Here is a 19,512-nt window from a genome sequence, read left to right on the forward strand (position 1 = left end):
TGAGAGCTTTTGAAAAATAAAACAGCAACTGTTTGAGACAAACTGTCTAGTTTTTGTCAAACAAGATTGAAAACATAACATTAAAAACAAGCAGTGTGGGGTTTTTTTTCAGGACATTTTTTATTTGAATAAAAAGTGCAGTTTTAGCTAGCAATACAAGCCAAAAGGCTGAATAAATGGTGTACATCTATTTACATCTTGGCTCCCAGCATACATGAACCAAGCTACAATCTAAATTTTACACAATAGACAATTTAGTAAAGGGCTTTCTTTTTTTTTCTGTTTAAAAAATTTAGTGGTTTTAAAATGTGCTGCACTCTTGTTTCTGCAACACTGGCCTTAATGGACTCACTTAAATTTGGTCCTTTGAAAATAAAACTAATGAGAAAAGTCATGTTATTAAGGGAATCCAGTGGCGTTCAACAAGTTTTCGGCTTGTGCTTCAGTCTCCTGGCCTATTTAAAGTCTTGGGAAGCAATCCGGGGGTTTTTACTCCACATGGTTGTAATATCTGAGCAGATTCAAGACGTTTCCATCTAAGTGGTGGATTTTTTCTCCCATTCCTATAAAAAGAAAAAGCAACAGCAGCTTTAACTCAAAAGTAAAGACTTAATAATTCAAGCTGTAGCCTCGGCATCTGCTGCAGTCCAGCCTCACCTTGGCTTTCTGCAGGACATTTCCTTTTGTGGCGATGATGGAAGTGGGCCTGTTTTTAAGAGCCGAGGCAGAGTTTACAGGACAGTCTGCACTCGCGCTGTTGTTGGAGGGCTGGGGAGGTGCTGGGGAAGACGACGAAGGTGATGATGAAGATGGTGGCGCTGCTTGTGTTGATAATGATAACGATGACGTTTGTGGATGAGGCAGGGTTGCAGCTTTAGTCTAAAAGACAAAAACGACRGAGGGAGTGTTGAGTTCACGCACCAAACCCATGAGCCCTGGGTGTTTGGAGCGGGCGAAGCTCACCGCCGGAGAGTCCTGGAGGCTGCTGTCCAGCGTGGTTCCCAGTGTGAAAGGCCCCGACTCCACCTTCTTCAGACTTTCCTTCACTTCTACCAGGCGGAGCTCCACCTCCACCCTGCGGCGCTCCGCCTCCCGACACGCCTCCTCCTTCTGCTTCAGACAGGCCTCCAGCTGAGCTTGCTGCTTAGGATCTGAACACACCAGACGGCTGGCTGTCAAACGGAAAACCTCCCTACAGAGACGAGTGACAAAGCACTGAGCTGTACCCTGGCAAGCGCTCAGCTCCTCCTTTGTTTCCCTCTTCTCCTTCTTCAGGTTGGCCAGGCTGCTCCTCACCTCCTCCCTCTCCTTCTCCAGACGATCGCGCTCGTCGATGTAGCGCAGCAGGTCCGCCTCGGTGCGGTTCTTGCCCAGTTTGATCTCAAGGGCACTGGAACTGCCTGAGAATAAAACGTCGGCATTTGTTGGTAATATTCACAGCTAAAAAGAACAGAGAATCCTTGTAGCTGTTGGACATTTTTCAAGCTGCTTTCGGGATTTGTTTGGCAGGTGGATCGTTCCGAGCGGTATTCCAACAGGTTTTTTCTGGACGATAGATTTTTCCAGAAGTTATTGCGATAAACGATAATATTGTTGTTGATAATGCAAGATCATATTCTAAACGATTAGTAAACTTTAAATTCTAATGAACTGGAACTGGAAGACATTTTAAATATCCAGAATAAATAAGTAAAGCAACAAAAAAAAGTTTGTTTTTAAGTCTTTGTAAACAAAATTATTCTTCAAAACAAGGGCGAGTTGAGACCAAAGCGCCAAACTGAAGACTTTTATCATCCAGATAAACGATAAATCATTATTATATTTAAATTATTGAGTTTCTTATAATTTATCATGCGATTAATTGACTTATTGATTATTATGACAGGCCTCGTGGTAACGCATTTCCCCCGCACATTGATAAAATTACATCAARAAATTAAGTATATTTTTTATTCATTAATTTCGAGCAGATAAAAAGTAAAAAAAAAAGAAAAAATACATAAATTAAAACAAGCTATCATGCCTAATTGACATGCAACTTTAAAAAAGGAGCAGATAGAATAGCTTATGATTTCCTGCCCCTCATTAATTTACAAACATTTAAATATCCAAACACCAGATAAACTTGAATTATTTCCACATTGTATGACACTTAAACAACTTTTCTGTACATTCTTAAATGTACAATTATTTATACATTAATAAAATCATTTTGGTCCTGTGGGCACCCATTTTAAACAATATAGCTCCTTTTTAAACAGTTATTTGCACCTTTTTGAACTCATTTAATCCATTCCATAAATCTATCCCACACACCGATAAACAAAAACTATTTTTGGTTGTTCTAATACATTGTTTATTAAATCATAACCCCCCTCTGTGTCACAAAACATTTTTGGTAAACTGTTTATATTATGTGGAAGTTGATGTTTCTTGCTGTAAATAAATTGTACGGTTTTAAATTTTTACAGGGTCCCAGAATAAAAAAAACCAAAAAAAAAACGGGTTGTATTTTCTCAATATTCCACTTCATGTAGTATTCAAATAGATTTTCTTGTATTATGTACAACGGCTGTAAATTTGTTTTGTATTGCCCCAAACGTTCAAACAATATGTCAAATGTGGTACAATGACAGAATTATGCAAACTAAACAAGTAGCAACACTTTTGGCTAGTTTTCATTTTACTTGGAAGTTCATTAAAACCTTTACTTTTTAAATACTTTCCTAAATGAGGTTGGAAAGGGAGGGATTGGGCGAAATCTGCAGATCTTGAATAATGCCAGAAATATTCTTTGCATTTTGCACTTTCCAGTCATTTTTATGTTGAATATAGTGAAAAACTGCACATTATGTTGACCTATGAATCAGCTTTTAGTTCCATTTTAAAACAAAATAATAAAAAAAACTCTGAAAAGTAATGATTGAAGGGGTTTGGATTATAGCGTCTGAAGCTGTAATGGGTGAGTCTTTCCACCAGATGGCGCCATTCCACATCGCTCAGGAACACCCGGCGACCTTTCCTGCCTCAGCACCGCCTCTAAATCTTGACGTCGTTGTTGGACCTTACCTATGGTGTAGGCCTTTGGCCGTGCTGGTTGTGGGCTGTGAGGGAACCCAGCTGGACTCTTTTGTGCTCCAGGCAAACTGAAGGCTTGTGGGACGCCCAGGCTGCTCCTCTTTGACGTCTCCTGGCTTTGAGTCTTGACAGGCTGAGGTTGTGAGGGACTCCGTGATCGCTGCTGTTCTGCTTTGCTGGGGGAAGACGCTGAATTTGGCCCATTTAACAGAGGGCTGGACTCTGGCTCGGTGCGGTTCGTTGAAGTGACCTGGAGATTAAAGCGTGGATTGATTTAATCTGTCTAAGTGTACAAAAAGAAGCTCATAAAAAAGCCGAAGCGTGGGATTAATATCCATTGATTTTCTGATAAAACTTAACTATCTTTTCAGGTGTTTATACTACAATCTACGAAAGAGGATTAGGGCCACTGGAAAAAAAAAGAAACAATTCTAATTCTGACTCAGAATTCTGAGATTAAAGTCAGAATTCTGACTTTAATCTCAGAATTCTTTAATCTCAGAATTCTGACTTTAATCTCAGAATTCTTTAATCTCAGAATTCTGACTTTAATCTCAGAATTCTTTAATCTCAGAATTCTAAGATTAAAGTCAGAACTGTTTTATTGTTTTTTTTCCAGTGGCCCTAATCCTCTTCCGTAACAATCCCACTTTAAGGCCTGAAAGTCTTAACTTCTTTGCTTTGCATCTTTATTTTATTATTTTATTTAATAATGACAGCATGGGATAAAAGTTCACTCTTCTGTTAGTGATACTCCGCCTGACAAAATGACATAAAAAAGCTGGATGATCAATTTTTTATGCTTTTCTGTTTCACATTAGACAGCATTTGCTAAATATTCATGGTTATGTTGATGATACTCAGCAATAGTTCTCCAAAAAGTCAGATAAATCAATTTGTTCAGATGAATAGTTCCCAAACTTTTCAGCTTTTGACTTCAACTATTGTCACTACAAAGGAATTTAATAACAGTGCCAACATTAGTAACTTCAGTTCCTATCAATTGTAACATTTATGGTACAAACTTGCTTAACCATTATTGTTTTAAAAACTTTAAGGAAACGTATTCATTCTGAGACATCCGTCATTGTGATCAGGTTTTTGGGACAAACGTTTTCCATCAAAACAACTAAAATGAGAAACGTTTAATCTGACAAACTAGTGAATTCATTTCTAACATCCAGACTGAATGATCACAGATCTATTATTATTGGAATGTCCAAAAAACGAAGAAAATCAACAAAAACCAAGAGCTTATCTCCAGTAGCTACTTTTTACTTTTTAAAGCTCTGAATGCCGTGTTAAAGATTTAATTATTTAACATTTTCCCTCAATGGTAGACTTTGTACTGGTTATTTCTAGAGCTTCTAGAAACTAGCTCTAGCTAGCTCCCTGCAGAATCATTTCTCCTTCTTTCTACTTTAAACTTTCCAAACTGGAGTATCAGTATGCTGGGATAAAGATTTTCTTTTCTTCTTCTCACCTGAAAAGCTTTCAGACCTTGTTTTTGTGGATTTTATGTCTACTTCCCATTCGCATCTATTGTTTGGGATGTTTAGACTTTTGGCGGACGAGGGCTGGGACAAATCTTAGATTATCTACCTCTTTAACTTGGCAAGAGGAATCCTTCTGGCCCTCTCCTGGGATTGGACAAACTCTAGGAGTTTCCTTGAGAGGCGGAGAAGCTTTGGCTCCGCAGGCCGTGTGGAGGAAGGAGCGCATCGGGACCAAGTCCAGGTAGATTCTGTTGTCGCTCTCTTGCTCTGTGGCATTGTCTGGCTGTGTTGCATTGTGATCCTGGGGATTGTTTTCTTCCTCACAGCTCGGCTGGGTATCCTCCTCAGCATCCTGCGTGATATGGGAGTAGGATGTTAGTGATGGAAAGCAGCCGGACGATTGTTGTCAAAGTGAAACCGAAAATAGCGCAACCCATCGGGGATTATTCGTTTCCAAGCCTACCTCGGGATCAGCTATTGATGCCACGTCATCGTAAATCTCATCAGAGTTTTGAGGAATAGACGGGAGGGCGTCTATGTACGTATTCGACTCCGAATATCTCCTTTGCATCAAGCTGGAGAGAAACAAAAGTCTCAGCCAGATGTTTCATGGCAGTGGAGAGCTGCGAGTCCTCGGGTGAATAACTTACTGAAAGGACGTCTTTGCGGCGGTGACGATGGTGCAGACCCTTTCGGAGTCGACGTAGTCGTACGTCAGGTCCTCCGGGTCCGTTTTGGTTCCCGTCTGTGACAGCAGGAGGCCCAACCAGTGACCCATATCTGCTGAAGTTTTCGCCTGGGAGAAGAACGGGAGGAGAGAAGAAGGAATGTGCGCTCAATGCAAAACAAACACTTGCAACATCCTGGGTCTGAAGCCACATGGGTTTATGTTACATGCCATCCATCGCTTTGGATTAATGAAACGATTGCTACAACAGTATTTAAGATGTGAACAGTTTGCTACTTACAACATGTTGCAGAACTATTCACGCCCCTCAAGTTTTTCAAGTTTTGTAACGTTACGGCTTCAAACTTCAATGTAACTTGTTTGAATTTTATGTGGCAAACCAAGACAAAGTTGAGCACAAATAAAAATGTGAAAATTTTGCATCTGCTTTCATTCGTGCCCCTTATAATGTGATAACACTAAATAAAATTAAGAAATTCTTGAATAAATCCAGTTAATCTGCGTGTTTTTAATGAACATCGGTGAACAAAAAGGACTGTGGCAACGATGTGGAGAAATCTATTTCAACATTGATGTGGCGTCTCTGAAGGAGATGCAGACATCCACAGATCACGAGGCAGAATCGATCAAGAAGACGTCTACAGGTTGTGCACTCCACCGAACTGGACTCAATTGGCAAGAAGGAAGCCATTTTGAAAGAAAACTGTATGATTTATCGTTTAAAGTTTGCCCCACGCCACGTAGAGCACTCGGCGCTCTGTCAGAATATAGCAAAACTGAACATTTTTTTCTTGTGAGCAAGGAAATGTGCAGCAGAAAACCAACACTGCACATCATCCTGAACACACTATATCCACGGTGAAATGCGGAGGAGGCAGCATTATGGTTTCTTCAGCAGGGACAGGGAAGTTTGAAATGAATGAAGCTAAATACATGGAAATCTAGGATAAAAACTTGTTAAATACAGAAAAAAAAGACCTAAAATTAAGGCAAAGGCTCAACTTCCAACAGGATGACCCTAAATATACAGATTCAGACAGAGCAACATGAGGATAATACGGAAGAGGATTAGGGCCACTGGAAAAAACAAAATCTGATTTTAATCTCAGAATTCTACAATTAAAGTCAGAAATCGGATTTTTTTCTTCTTTTTTCCAGTGGCCCTAATCCTCTTCCGCAGGATAATCTACATCAAAGCACAAACCTATTTGAAAATCACTGAGGTTCCGCCATTTTACCAAGAAGAATAGGTAAATGGGGCTGCTCAGTGGCGCAGTTGGTAGAGCTGTTGCATTGCAGCAAGAAGGTTCTGGGTTCAATTCCCGGCCCCGGTCTTTCTGCATGGAGTTTGCATGTTCTCCCTGTGCATGGTGGGTTTTCTCCAGGTACTCCGGTTTCCTCCCACAGTCCAAAAACATGACTGTTAGGTTAATTGGCCTCTCCAAATTGCCCCTAGGTGTGAGTGTGTGTGTGCATGGTTGTGTGTCCTGTTTGTCTCTGTGTTGCCCTGCGACAGCGTTTTAACTAAAACTCTTGAGTTTTTTTTTTCTCTTTTTCACTGTTTATTCAATGTCACATGCCATGTTTTTATGTCTTTAATTTCTTTTTATTTCTTTTCTATGTTTTAATGATGTAAAGCCCCCCAGAAAACGTCCCAGTTAAACGTCGTTTAACTAAAGTTAAAGAGCGTTTTGACTAAAACTCTGAGGTTTAAGGCCAGTTAAACAACGTTTAACTGACGTCCTAAAAGGGGTGTGGGTTTTAATGTTTTTATCTTTAAATCTCTTTCTCTTTCTCACCGTTTATTCAATGTCACATGCTGTTTTTATTTTAATCATGTAAAGCACTTTGAAATGCCTTGCTGCTGAAATGTGCTATACAAATAAAATTTTATTGATTGATTGATTGATTGACAGCCTGGCAACCTGTCCAGGGTGAACCCGCCTCTCGCCCCGAACGTTAGCTGGAGATGGGCACCGGCAACCCTCCCGACCCACTAAGGGACAAGGGTGTAAAGAAGATGGATGGATGGATGGATGGATGGATGGATGGATGGATGGATGGATGGATGGATGGATGGATGGATGAATAGGTAAATGTAGTCTCTAATCCCAGTGATCGGTGGCTCTATAAAGTCAGGTTTAGAGGAGGCTGAATTGAACTGCATGTCATACTTTTAAAAGCTTCCTTCCCTCTTGGTAGACATGACATCATAAAATCTCCCCAAATAGGTTGAAGTTTTTATGCTTTAATAATGCTGTAGCAGATTTCGACCAGACACACAAATATATAAAACAACCGCTTAACTTTTAGTGATCCTTGTGTTTGAACTATATGAAACCATAAGTATAAAACTCCCTCTGAGTGTCTACATACAGTTTCTCTGAACCAATGATTAGTTTGGAAAAATAAAAAAGGAGGAGGCCTCAGGACTAAATAATAAATTCCTAAGCTTATGACCAAATACGCACAGCAGCTGGGTGGTACTGAAGGACTAATGAAAGAGGGTGTAGCTTTAGTCTCTGAAATCCCAGCACAACCACACCCTTCACATCCATCCACGCACGCACGCACACACACACACACGCACACACACACACCCCCCCCCACACACACACACACACACACACCAGCACACGGGACCACCCTTGTGTGAATGCATATCTCATATACCCCAAGTCAGATGTTAGCAGAATGTGTATTTTTAAAATAAGTTGGTGTTAGGGGTTGTTTTAGACTTAGCTTGTTTGTCAGATCAGCATTAAATCAGTCAGTTCTTATGAGAAAATGAGCCATGGACAGGAAACGCACCACATCCGATCAGGTGTCAGGATCTATTTACAATAACGTTTGCTGAATCAGCACATGCAGCGAAATACCGCTGTGCTGTGGTCAGGTTAAACGTAACAGAAAGTGTGCAAAGTCTTAAGCGTTTATTTGATCTCCTGTTTGAGAGAAACACAGCGTTTATCTACCTCTAATGTCGCAATCTGTGTGCCGTCAAAGTCGATCCTGAAAGAGTAGAGGTGCTCGGGGATGGGGTCGGGCAAAACGCTGCAGCCCTCCAGGGTCACCGCTGGTTGGCTCACTTTGTTCTTCCCCTTGTCTTGGTAAAACCACAGCTGCCCGTTTTTTATGAGACACCAGCAGGTCCGCCACTGGCTGTTCACCAGAATGTTCAGGTAACCTTTAAAAAAAGAAACGAAACCTTGATCAGGAGGCATCTGTTTACAGCTGGAAATATTAAAAGCTCAGGAAATGACTGTCACTGTGGAGGAAAGCAGTTGAAACATTGTCCATTTAAATTTTATGACGTTTAAGCAAACCACTAGATTCATGAAACAGGCACATGATTTCGTACGTTTTGTATTTAACCAGAATCAAAGTTTATGATGTTTTAAGCTGAATAATCAAGGAGTCATATCAAAACATGTTAGCATTAGCCTAGCCTGAACATCTTGCCTCTGCTGCCGAACTTTTCATGAAGACTGTGGATGATTTATCTTTAGAATTTTTTTTAAACAATTCTGCTTTTATGTAACATGAGAACTGAGGACAATATTCAATAGTGATTAGAGAACATACCCGCTTGCAGGTAGCCGAAATCCACAAATATTTGAGACTTCCTCTAAAAACACTGCTAATTGCATATTCTAATAGTTCAAACTCCAACTATACCTTGATATGCTTAAATTCAAATCCCTTATTAGCAAAGAACATCTCTAAGATGCATTTTCTTCACTGTCTTGGTTTATATAAGCAGCAATAAAATACAACCAGCAGTTTTGTCAATGGCTATGTTTACGCTGCTGCCTGAAGTGACGCAATTCCTATTTATTTTTCCGTAATGCGACTTGTGTCTGATCTTTTCATGACAGTCTGAACAACTCTGGTCAGATTTTTTTCGAATGCGACACAGATCACTTGGATATCCGATACGTATCTGATATTTTCAAATGCGACCCAAGTCCGAACGGCCAGGTCGCATTCATCCCATCCAACGTCAACGTCATTGATACTCGACAAACGTCACTATTCTGCGTCCTGATACGCGCAAGCGGGAGGAAAAACAACAATCATGGCGGATTAAGTTGTTAATATGCTGGATCCGGTCAGACAACAACTTTAAAATCATAAACTATGCTCCACCGTTGGCATCCATGTTTACTTCCGCAAACACTGAGCACGCTCTCTACGTGACGTTAGTGCGCCCTCTACTGCGCATGCGGGACACTTTCAGGTCACACTGGAGATCACATACAAGTCTTATATTTGGAAGAGAGAACGATCACGCCTTAAAAAATAAAAATAAAATACGATTTGACAAAACAAAAACATTTGAATTGGGTCTCTTCAGGGTGCAGCGTGAAAGCAGCCTATTTGTAATTTTGCAAAAAATAAAAAATAAAAAAAATAGTACTGCTTATAAAAAATATCAGTTGAGCATAAAGCAGAATACTTTTGACAGTAAAACACCAATGCAGTCATCAAATTGGAATGACTTCAGGAGGCATGAATGAAACAGAGTGAAGTAGACCTGTGGTTACCTGAGGTGTCGACGCTTTTCTCGGGGCTCTCCAGCGAAGATGGTTTTTTCTTCCCAATGTTCATCAGGTTGCTGAACATTAAACCTGGGCCATATTTTTTCTTCACTATAGCGACAAAGAGGAAAAAAAAAAGAAGCTATTTTTTTTAATGTGAAAATACAAGAATTGGCTTCCTGAACCAATGTTGGATGTGTTTGACTATCAAAGTAAAATTCACTCACCATCTTTGTTTTCTGTGGTTTCTGTATGGCTGTCTGTGCTGCTGCCACTCTCTGAAGCCAGCGAGTGTCTCTCATTCAGATCCCCCTGTGTGTTTGTATGAACAATTTATTAATTTCAGAAGCAAATTTTTCAAGAAATAAAAGATTTTTGATCCCACTGGTTTATCTAAAACTCCAGAGGTCTAGTACATGTAAAGAAAATATTAGAACAAGCATACCTTAGTGCAAATAAGCCGTGGGGAGTCTGATGCAGAATGTTGAGGATCACAGCTTTCAGCTGGCTTGGGACTTATCTCCTGAATAACCTAACATGTATAAACACATCCATGTGTTTTTTTCCCCCACACTTTAGCCTTAAAATAATTGAAAATATTGCAGAGAAACACAGAAAATCGATCACCTTAAGCCACTGCTCAGTTTGCTCTTTGCTCTGCAGGCCTAACACTATGGCCTCGCCTCCTACTGGGATGATCTTCAGCTTGTGCTCTTTTTTCTTTGGCTGTTTTTCTTTGTATATCACACTGCAGCCTAACAGGCTCACGTCCAGCAGTGGTGTCTGGTCCTTGGAGCTTTTGTAGCACTAAGAAAAATAAAGAAACCAGGGTGACTTCATCTCTACGGTGCGTGCTGACAACATGTTCTCCAGTTTTACAGCGCAGCAGTAATTCATTGAGGTTTGTGGGCAGTTGTCTGCACTCAACTTTCTCAAGAATCTTTCATTACGTTTCAGTCACGTTGTGGCTTTGGACTTTGAGAAAAACAGTGCAGCATCGTTTTTCAGCTGGGCTGACAATTGGTTAAAACACCTGGAGTTCACAGTAAACACCAACAGGAAATATGTCAAAGTTTGTAGCCGCAAAAAAAAAAAAAAAAATCCTCATCCTTTCACCGTTGTGCTTTACAATTAGCACGTGGTCTTTGATGCTGCATGCAGCTTGGTTTCCACCAAACATGATGTGCACTGTGGTCGAGCAGCCCTGCTTTGGTCTCGTCTGTCCTGAAGGTGTTATCCAAAAGGTCCTGTTGTTTTTATTTTGTTGAGAAAACTTTGGTAAACCTAAGCACTCAAATGTGTTCTTTTTAAAAAGAAAATACTTTCTCTTTTCAAGGACTCGACATAGGGCTGTAAGGATTCCTCAAATGGGTTTTATTGATTTATAATAATGTCTGTTGTTTTTATTTAAAAAAAAAAATCATTTTTGGGAGACCAATAACCATCCTGGCATGCCTGGACCACGGCAGCCTGGTAGTGGGTTCAGAATGGTACACCGGAAAAATACATTTACCACCAACAAATGGGTGGCGGAGCGTATCGTGGCGGTACAAAGGAATACATCAACTAAAAGCTGGAGTATAGACATTTTTATAAGCATATTTGTGATTTCTAAGCCTGCCTTTTTTGTTAAATTGAATATAATTTCAGATTTTTTGCATAACTTTTCTTCAGGTTCCCTTAGAAAGTGAGCTATTATTGTGACAGGTTAATTTTCTAAACCACACAAAAGTTATTGTTAGGGATGCTCAAATATGAAAAATTGGACTGATGTTGATATCAGATAGTAACACTACTGCTGTGTTAGATTTACCAATATTTTATTTTATCAAAATCTTTTTATCCAATTACTTGATTAATTGATAGAATAATCGATTACTAAAATATTGGTTATAACAGCCCCAATTGCTAAAACATTTCTGCCAAATGAGGACAAACAAATCCAAAATGTGGCTTTTTTGGGTCACTTATTTAGGCATTGATGTGCGACTTAAATATAAACTCAATGGGATATTAGTTGGCAGAGACTTGACTAATTTTCAGCTGTCAGATGGTCACACACCACTCTAAACATTTGGGTAAAAGGTTTAGTCCATCGCCAACCCTGACTGGATGGAATAAAAGTCTGACGGCAGCAAAAAAAAGCCCATATCAACACTTCCTCTACCACCTTATAGTAGTTTGTGTTCTTTGACCTGATATGCAGTTTGGTTCACTGTGAATAACGGTCAGACGTTTCTAATTTAGTTTTATTTGTCTTAAGGTGACTGTTCAAAAGGTCTTTACTTCAGAAGCACATATCCAAAGCTAAGCTGTGCCAACAAGTTATTTTTAAAGAGAAGAAACATTCATCCTGCAACCATTTTAAATATGCTTAATCTGATAAACAGATATAGTCAAAGACTGACCTAAATGTTTAATAAACAGGCATCTCTTGAAAATTGTGGTCATTTCTTCTCTGAGAGATGGTTATGAGAACCGAAGTAAAGTTAATAAAACTTGTCTATGTTTTGCACTTTAAATAATTAAAGTACACCTTAAAACTATTCAGACATTAATTAGGCATAACCGTTTTCTATGCAAAGTAGCAAACTTACCTTAGTTTACACATTGCATACCAAGATAATAAGTTATTACAAAGGTTAAATAGAGAGAATACCTTGTCAGAAAGAAATGCACACTGACCAGCAATAACAGAAGAATACAGAGAAATCTCTTGAAGTCTTTTCCAAGATTTTCTCAGAAATGACAAACCTCTGCCCAAAATAATGGCTGTTTACAGAAATCATCATGATACTTCAATACAAGCAGAAAAGTCAATTCTATTTTTGTAATTTAGGTTTTCAGGCTGAATTTACACATTATTTTGATCTAAAATTCCTCTAATTACAGAGGGCAAACACACTACAGCTGATGTTCTACACAGAACATCTGCTGGTCTTTAACTGAGCGTGCCACCCACCAGAAGACGATGGTCTTTGATGACACAGAGCTGCTTGGCCCACTGGCCAAGCCACTTCTTCCTCCACAGGAAGGCGCAGATTCGAGCGTCCTTCATCAGTTCAATAGACGCCTCGGCTGACGGCCACTGATGCTGAGCTGACGGTGACTTCTCTCTGGTCACCTCCTCTTCGTCGTACGACTCGTACGAGCTGCTGACTGCGTCTCCGTCTTCTAAGAGGAAAAAAAAACAAACGCAGAGGCAACAGTTAAAACTTTGGAAGGAGCGTCGCTTAAAGGATTGTTTAAAGCAAGCTGAAAGGGCTGGATGGTTTTGGAGGAGTTAATGAGCTTAATGTCCGATCTCTTGACCCTCTTGAGTGAAGCATTTCCTCACAAAACTTAAGCAGACGGATGAATTTTAAACGACAGATGGATGATTGGCAGGAAAATGAGGACAAGTGAAAAGAACACATTCAGGAAACTGATAAGTCTGATTAATGGCGGCAGCTCCTTAACATGCCACGCTCCGACCATGCTGGTTTCCCCATGCGAGTTTTGGTAGACGCAAAATAAAAACAAGTGTAGACATGCCACAGAGACACAGGAGTCTCATCTACCCCCGGTGATAACGGCATAAACCACACAGTCTGAGCTGAGCACTCTGGTCCAGGGCTCAGAGAGGAGGCCAGACCGCGCCAGATCTGCACAGTATCAAAATAAACCCCATAAGAAGACAGGAAATATGGGATGTTTTCTTTAAAAATAGTATCAGTTGAACATAAGGAATTAAATACATTTATAAAAAAATACAGATCTAACAACAATGAAGTAGATTTAATAAACATACCCCATGATTAGCGTAGATTAAATTTTTTTTGGTCTAGTTTCTAGTGCAAATGTCTTACTACACTTAAAATAAGTGTAGTAAGTCAATAATTTTAAGGAATTATTGACTAAAAAAAAGCTCTTTTTTTTGCTGAAAAGTTATTTGTAAGTTAGAACGCTTGAAATGAGATAAAACTAAGATTTTTGCACCAAATGACTTGGTAAAATTTTCTGTTTTTACAGTGTTCACAGAAAAGGCAAAATGTTCCCATTTATTGGTACTCTTAACAAATCCTCTAAAAGAAATATCCTTGAAAAAATGTTGAACAGTAATTGAGGAAAATTTAAAAACAAGTAAAATGTTGGAAAATATGCACAGAGACCAGGATGGGAAGAGAGGTAAAAATCTCCAGTGTTAGAGGACTGCAACCAAGAATGCCAGCTCAAGTTCGTCAACTCTGCCGACCAAACCAAAAGATGCTATGTGCAAACCAGTTGTTTGTGGGAATGCCAGGAAAAAGCCTTTTCTATCCCACCATAACAAATCCAAACCAGTGGAGTTTCCTTCCTCATATTGGGATTTTAATTGGGACTTCGGTCAGACGTGGCTAAAATTGAGTTTTTATAGTGTAACCACTGGAGGTGGTTCCAGTGCAAAACAAAAGAAACACCAGGAGATTTTAGGTAAATAACTGATGGTGTGTACAAGAACACCAGCGATAGGGTTATCTTTGGGTATTTCAGCTGGAACATTAATCAAATTAACACAGAAATTGTTGCAATGACAGAAAAGCTCTTTTTTTCATGACTAACTCAGACTCCAGAACCAAACACTGTAGAAAACGATGAGCTGAAAAGGAGAGCAAGACTCAAAGATCCCAATGTTACAGAAAACCAAGTGCTGCCCTTTTGGCTGAAGGAATTGTAAAGTATTTTCGCCCGGGGTGTCAACAATCAGTGACTTATTTAAAAACAATTACTTCCTCACTAAACCAGAGCTAAAAATCCCAATATGGCTGCTGAGTCAACAACACAAAGTGATAGCTGTGTTAATGAACAGTTTATCTGCATTCATAAATAATTAACTCAGCTCCAAACTCTGCTGGTACATGTGTAACTAGAGTGTTTGAAAGCATAATTTGTTAAGGACACCAGTGTAGCAACAATTAGGAAACTCACGTTTTCCCAAAATGCAGCTTGGATTAGTTTGGATTTAGGGTTGAATGTTTAAGACGTTTATTTCAGTTTATTTCTGTTGTTACATCAAACCAAACTTCCTCACAAGTTTTACTTATCATGTAGCTCAACTATATTTGAGTTGTTGGTGTTTTTCTGCATTATCTGCTTTATCTATTTGTTTTGTTTTCGTGCAAACACAATAAATATGATGTTCAGCTCGGTAAAGAAGTAGATGTGTGTACTATTAGGTGGAAATCTATTGCCAACATAAATATACAGTTTTTACAAATGCATTATTTACACATACTGTAACAGGTAACATTTTTATGAATATGGAGTCTTCCACATATAAAATAATCAAATGCAGTTTCACATAACATTTAAAATGATCCAATTTTCATTTTATTTCGTTGCATTATACTAATTTGCCACTAGATGTCACTAAATGCTAAAAAGTGCAACTCTTGGTGGTTTTTGCGGAAAGTGTAAAGAAATCTTGAAATATTTAGCAAAGGACCTTACCGTTGGCTGTTTCCTCATAAGGTTGTGCCTCCTCATAGTAACTCTCTGAAGGATCTATACAGGCTGGGGCTGGAATTGGAGGCAAGGGGAACGGTTCCCGACCCACTACGCCCTGACAAACAAGAGAAATCTGTTGAAAAATTCAGTTAGTTGAAATAGTTTGTAAAAGTTTATCCATTTAATCTGTCATCAGTACGTCTGAACTATGTGTGGATGGTGAATAAATGTAAAAAAATAAAACAAAAAAGAAATCACACACATTCATGCATTTATTATTAGTCATGTTTTATTCCTGCAGCCTGAACTTATCGTTAATCCAGATAGGAGTAAGTAGGGAATTCCTCGTGTAACCAATCCTTGTCTGACCCAGTGGACTAGAGAGCAAAACTCTGCCTTCAGGGGAGAGTGTGTGAGAGCATAGACATAGGAGAAGGAGGTGTGACGTGTGTGTGCGGGCGTGCGCGTGTGTGTGCACCCAGCGGGTTTTCCTGAAATCAATCAGCAGTCTGGCTTCACTTCTGTCTCTCTTGTCAACTCCTGTGTGGCAGACCGTCTGTCTGCCCCATGCCAAGCACTCAACCAAAGACAGTAAATTAGCTACATGGTCCAAAACACATTTCACAGACATCTGTTATCACAAGAATCTATCTTACTCTGCCTTTCCAAGGAATAATGGCTTGGAAAATCCTGAAGAATTCATCCTAATGGACGAATCTGAACAAGCTGTGATTTTTAGACTATACAACGGCTTACAAAAGCACTCACACCACAAATATTTTTACATTTTGACCAACAGAAACAAGCACATAATTGTGAAGTGCGAGATAAATTATACTTGTCTGCCAAGTTTCTCACAAATAAAAATCTGAAAAGTGTGTTCAGCCGGTCTGAGTCAATGCTCTGTAGGATCAGCAAGTCTTTCTAGGTGTGATCTTTACCAGCTGTGCATCTAGAAAAAGACATTTTTATCCATTTGTCAGTCATATTGAACAGAAATGAAGAGTACCTGTTGACATCAATTCAAAAGTATAGTCAAAATTGTCGGGTTTTTTTTTTACTGTTTCAGAGTAATTTTGATGTGCTGAATCCAAAAATCACACTGGTTTTACTCAATCAGATCAACTTTCTGAACTATGGATTCAACATGAGCATCAAAAAAATGCGTGACTTGTTCTCACATCTGGATCGGTTTCCTGGGAATCTGGGATCAATGAGCAACGAGCAGGAGAGACGATGACGTAATGTTTAATTTACATGTACTTATTCAATTTACAGAAATCCAAGTTTGTGACATTCAATTAATACACTCTGTTAGAAAACTTTTTTCTCTCCTAAAACCGTCTTTGGATGAGAAATATTAACGGAAATGAACTGATAATGTCACAAAAATGTCATCAGATTGAGATTCTCCAAATCAAATTAGTATTGCATTAAATACGGACACTTTTAATGCAAAGTTGCTTTAGAAGTTGCACTAAAAGTCTATTAAACGTGCAAACTTTGCATCATTTGGTAAATATTGGCACCTTAATGTAAAGATGGCTCTTTTAATGCCACGTTGCATCAGAAGCGTCATTATTTACCGAATGACAGCTCGTGACAACAGTGATAAACATTACTAAAGACTCCTTCATGTTCATAACAGGTGTTGTGTCATATTTATGACAGTGTCATGTCAGTCTTATGCAGACTCCATCAAATGAAGTGTTGCTGAATAAAAACCTCACTTGATTAAGAAAAAATTATGTCACTTTTGGAAAATAGTCCCAACTCAGTTGAAAAAACATAGACAATTTCCAAAAAGTATTTTTTGTAACCCTGTGTCATCTATTGGAACTAATAGATAACATGTACGCGTTTTAATCTGCACCATTCGATTGTTGCTGTGGCTGAATGTTCTCCATAATCTCTCTGCCAAATGGTGATCTTCAGCCTCAGGCTCAACTCTTTTGCACCCTCTAACAAGTTTTCCCACCAGGATTGCCATGCACTTAGCTCCATCCATCTTCCCACCAGCTATCCTGCTGAAGAAAATCATTCCCACACCACATCCTCCCCACATGTTTGCTATGCCCCCTATACGGATTGTAGCAACCTGGAATCATGACTTCTTTTGTCTTTCTCTTAAAGGTTTTCTTCTCACAACCTTTCTGTAAAGGCCAGATTTATGGAGTGAACGACACTCTGGGAACACTGTGGGATTCCCCTAGAGGAGCTGGCTCAAGAGGCTGAGGAGAGGGAAGAAGTCTGGGCCTTTCTAGACCAGCAGTGATTAAGCAGAAGACAAAAGATGGATGGACGAAAAAGTTGTTCTGTCAACACCTGCGTGTTACTGTGAGCTGCTGACTGGTGTGTTCCTTGGTCTTAATTATGCTCATACACACTTTGCTTCTATACTTGTTTGAGGCAGCAAATTCTGACATAACTAGTGATTCAAGAGTATTTAAATGTTGCTGCAGTGTTGAATTCCTTGCAAAGATACAATCAGAGAAAGATACACAAAAGGCATGAAAAATACTTCCTTGAATTTGTGCACAGCGCTTATTGTGTTGCGACATTGCACACAGATGTTTGTATGCATCAACCTATCTTTGCGCAACAATCCCTCCGTTCAAAACATGGTTAGTCATTTCTTCAAAGATCACTTTCTCACTCCCACTCTGTGCTGGAATAACTCCCACATCTCTCCGCAGGAAAACAAGGTTTATCCCTTCGACTTGTGTCCACAGGCTTCATGGGATGAGGTAACTGAAGTGGCAAGAAGATCCGAGATACACAAGTTTAGTCTGGCAGACGTGAAAACAAGGACGGTGGAAACCTTCGAGTAAAAGTGGAATCTATTCTTTCCTTTTTGATGATGTGATATGATCAAAAATTAAGGTATTTTCCAGATATAAATCAAATACACAGACGTCTACAGGGATGATGTGAGGTTAAAAGCATTTCAGATAATCTGTTTGTGCGGAATAAAGCCAGCACTGATGCAGGCAGCTTGTATTTTCATAGAGATTTACAGTGAACTCTCAGAGACTCTAAATGACATTTCTAAACTATTTTCCTCCCACCACTGATGTCTGGACACACTTCCTGCATTCTTTTACTTTCGCTTGAGTTCCTGTAAAACTCACAAATGATTGTAAAACTCACAGAGAAGGTTTGATGAACAAACAGGACATATTAGGTTTGAACAAACTGGAAATATGTGGTTCAGATCAGAAACGCAGGTGGTTGAAATCGATTCTCCTCGGGATGATTATTCTTTTAAGAATAATCCAATTTTTAATTTGAGAAAACATTACATCCTGAGAACAATCCCAATTTAAAAGAAAAAATGTTTTTGCCACACTCCCCAGTGCCTCATTTATTAGCACCCTTGCTGGTGACACTTTGAACTAATTGAAAAACACTTCCACGTGTGGAATTTGACCACGTGGTTTTGATCAGTACTCTACCGAAAAACCGAGTTTATATTTCAAATATCCAGGTGTTTCAAAGAATTACTTTGGAAAAGACTTAAACAGTGAACATCAGGTTCACTTCTGCATATGCATCCTGCGTTTCATGACCAACTCACCTGGTTTTTGTTGAATGAAACGTTCAATTTGTCTCATATGACCAGAGACCAAGGCTCTAGTTAAAATCTCCAGGAGAGTTCAACAAACTCCACATGTTTATACGCTACGACAGTCGGCTGTTTCGTCCAGATGCCTCCCAAACAACAAGTTTGTTTGCAGTAATGACGTATAATTGTTGTTATGGAGACTTCACCCTGAGCTTTGGAGATTTTTTCCCCTTCCCTGCCCTACCATCCTGCTCATGGTTTGTGGTGGAGAGATCAACTTAACTTGTGGCTAAGAGAAATGGGCCTCTTTATCATATTATCTTCATACTTTAGGAAAATAAAAGTTGCTGATTTCTAATTTAAAATGCCTGGACACTTTGATTACGTTCATGTAATAAGAATTGTTGAATATGTGACACATTTTACAGGGATGCAAAAAGTGTTGAGGTCGCTGCATAACCAATCTGCAAAAAGTTTAATTTTTCTTTTTTAAATTGAGCCACATACTTAAAACAAACCATATTTGTCTCTATGAATAAAAATCATAAAAATCATTATTTCTAATGTGGGCTGTCAGAGACCCTTCCTGTCACTCCCTTTAATCAGAGAGGTCCCTGTTTGTGAGCTGTTCCCACAATATCAGGTCAACCATCTCACACATTTCCAGTAATGCACAGC

The 19,512-nt window shown here is 39.2% G+C and overlaps 1 protein-coding gene across 1 annotated transcript in view; it reads right to left on the reverse strand.

Annotated features, from left to right (window-relative positions):
* Window positions 1-246: 246 nt before the first annotated feature.
* The window catches only part of afap1l2 (actin filament associated protein 1-like 2), a 44,144-nt gene continuing 24,878 nt past the window's right edge, over window positions 247-19,512 (reverse strand). The window contains exons 3-18 of the mRNA XM_008436728.2: window positions 15,273-15,384; window positions 13,364-13,447; window positions 12,766-12,977; window positions 10,431-10,610; window positions 10,249-10,335; window positions 10,031-10,115; window positions 9,810-9,914; window positions 8,238-8,449; window positions 5,225-5,370; window positions 5,038-5,149; window positions 4,681-4,926; window positions 3,070-3,328; window positions 1,227-1,400; window positions 964-1,151; window positions 658-879; window positions 247-563 (exon numbers count right to left, since the gene is read on the reverse strand). Of these exons, the coding sequence (XP_008434950.1) occupies window positions 537-563; window positions 658-879; window positions 964-1,151; window positions 1,227-1,400; window positions 3,070-3,328; window positions 4,681-4,926; window positions 5,038-5,149; window positions 5,225-5,370; window positions 8,238-8,449; window positions 9,810-9,914; window positions 10,031-10,115; window positions 10,249-10,335; window positions 10,431-10,610; window positions 12,766-12,977; window positions 13,364-13,447; window positions 15,273-15,384 (2,451 nt within the window). The 3' untranslated portion in view covers window positions 247-536. The remainder of the gene's footprint in view (window positions 564-657; window positions 880-963; window positions 1,152-1,226; window positions 1,401-3,069; window positions 3,329-4,680; window positions 4,927-5,037; window positions 5,150-5,224; window positions 5,371-8,237; window positions 8,450-9,809; window positions 9,915-10,030; window positions 10,116-10,248; window positions 10,336-10,430; window positions 10,611-12,765; window positions 12,978-13,363; window positions 13,448-15,272; window positions 15,385-19,512) is intronic.

The sequence above is a fragment of the Poecilia reticulata genome, linkage group LG19 (genome assembly GCF_000633615.1).
Source record: "Poecilia reticulata strain Guanapo linkage group LG19, Guppy_female_1.0+MT, whole genome shotgun sequence".
Classification (NCBI taxonomy): Eukaryota; Metazoa; Chordata; class Actinopteri; order Cyprinodontiformes; family Poeciliidae; genus Poecilia; species Poecilia reticulata.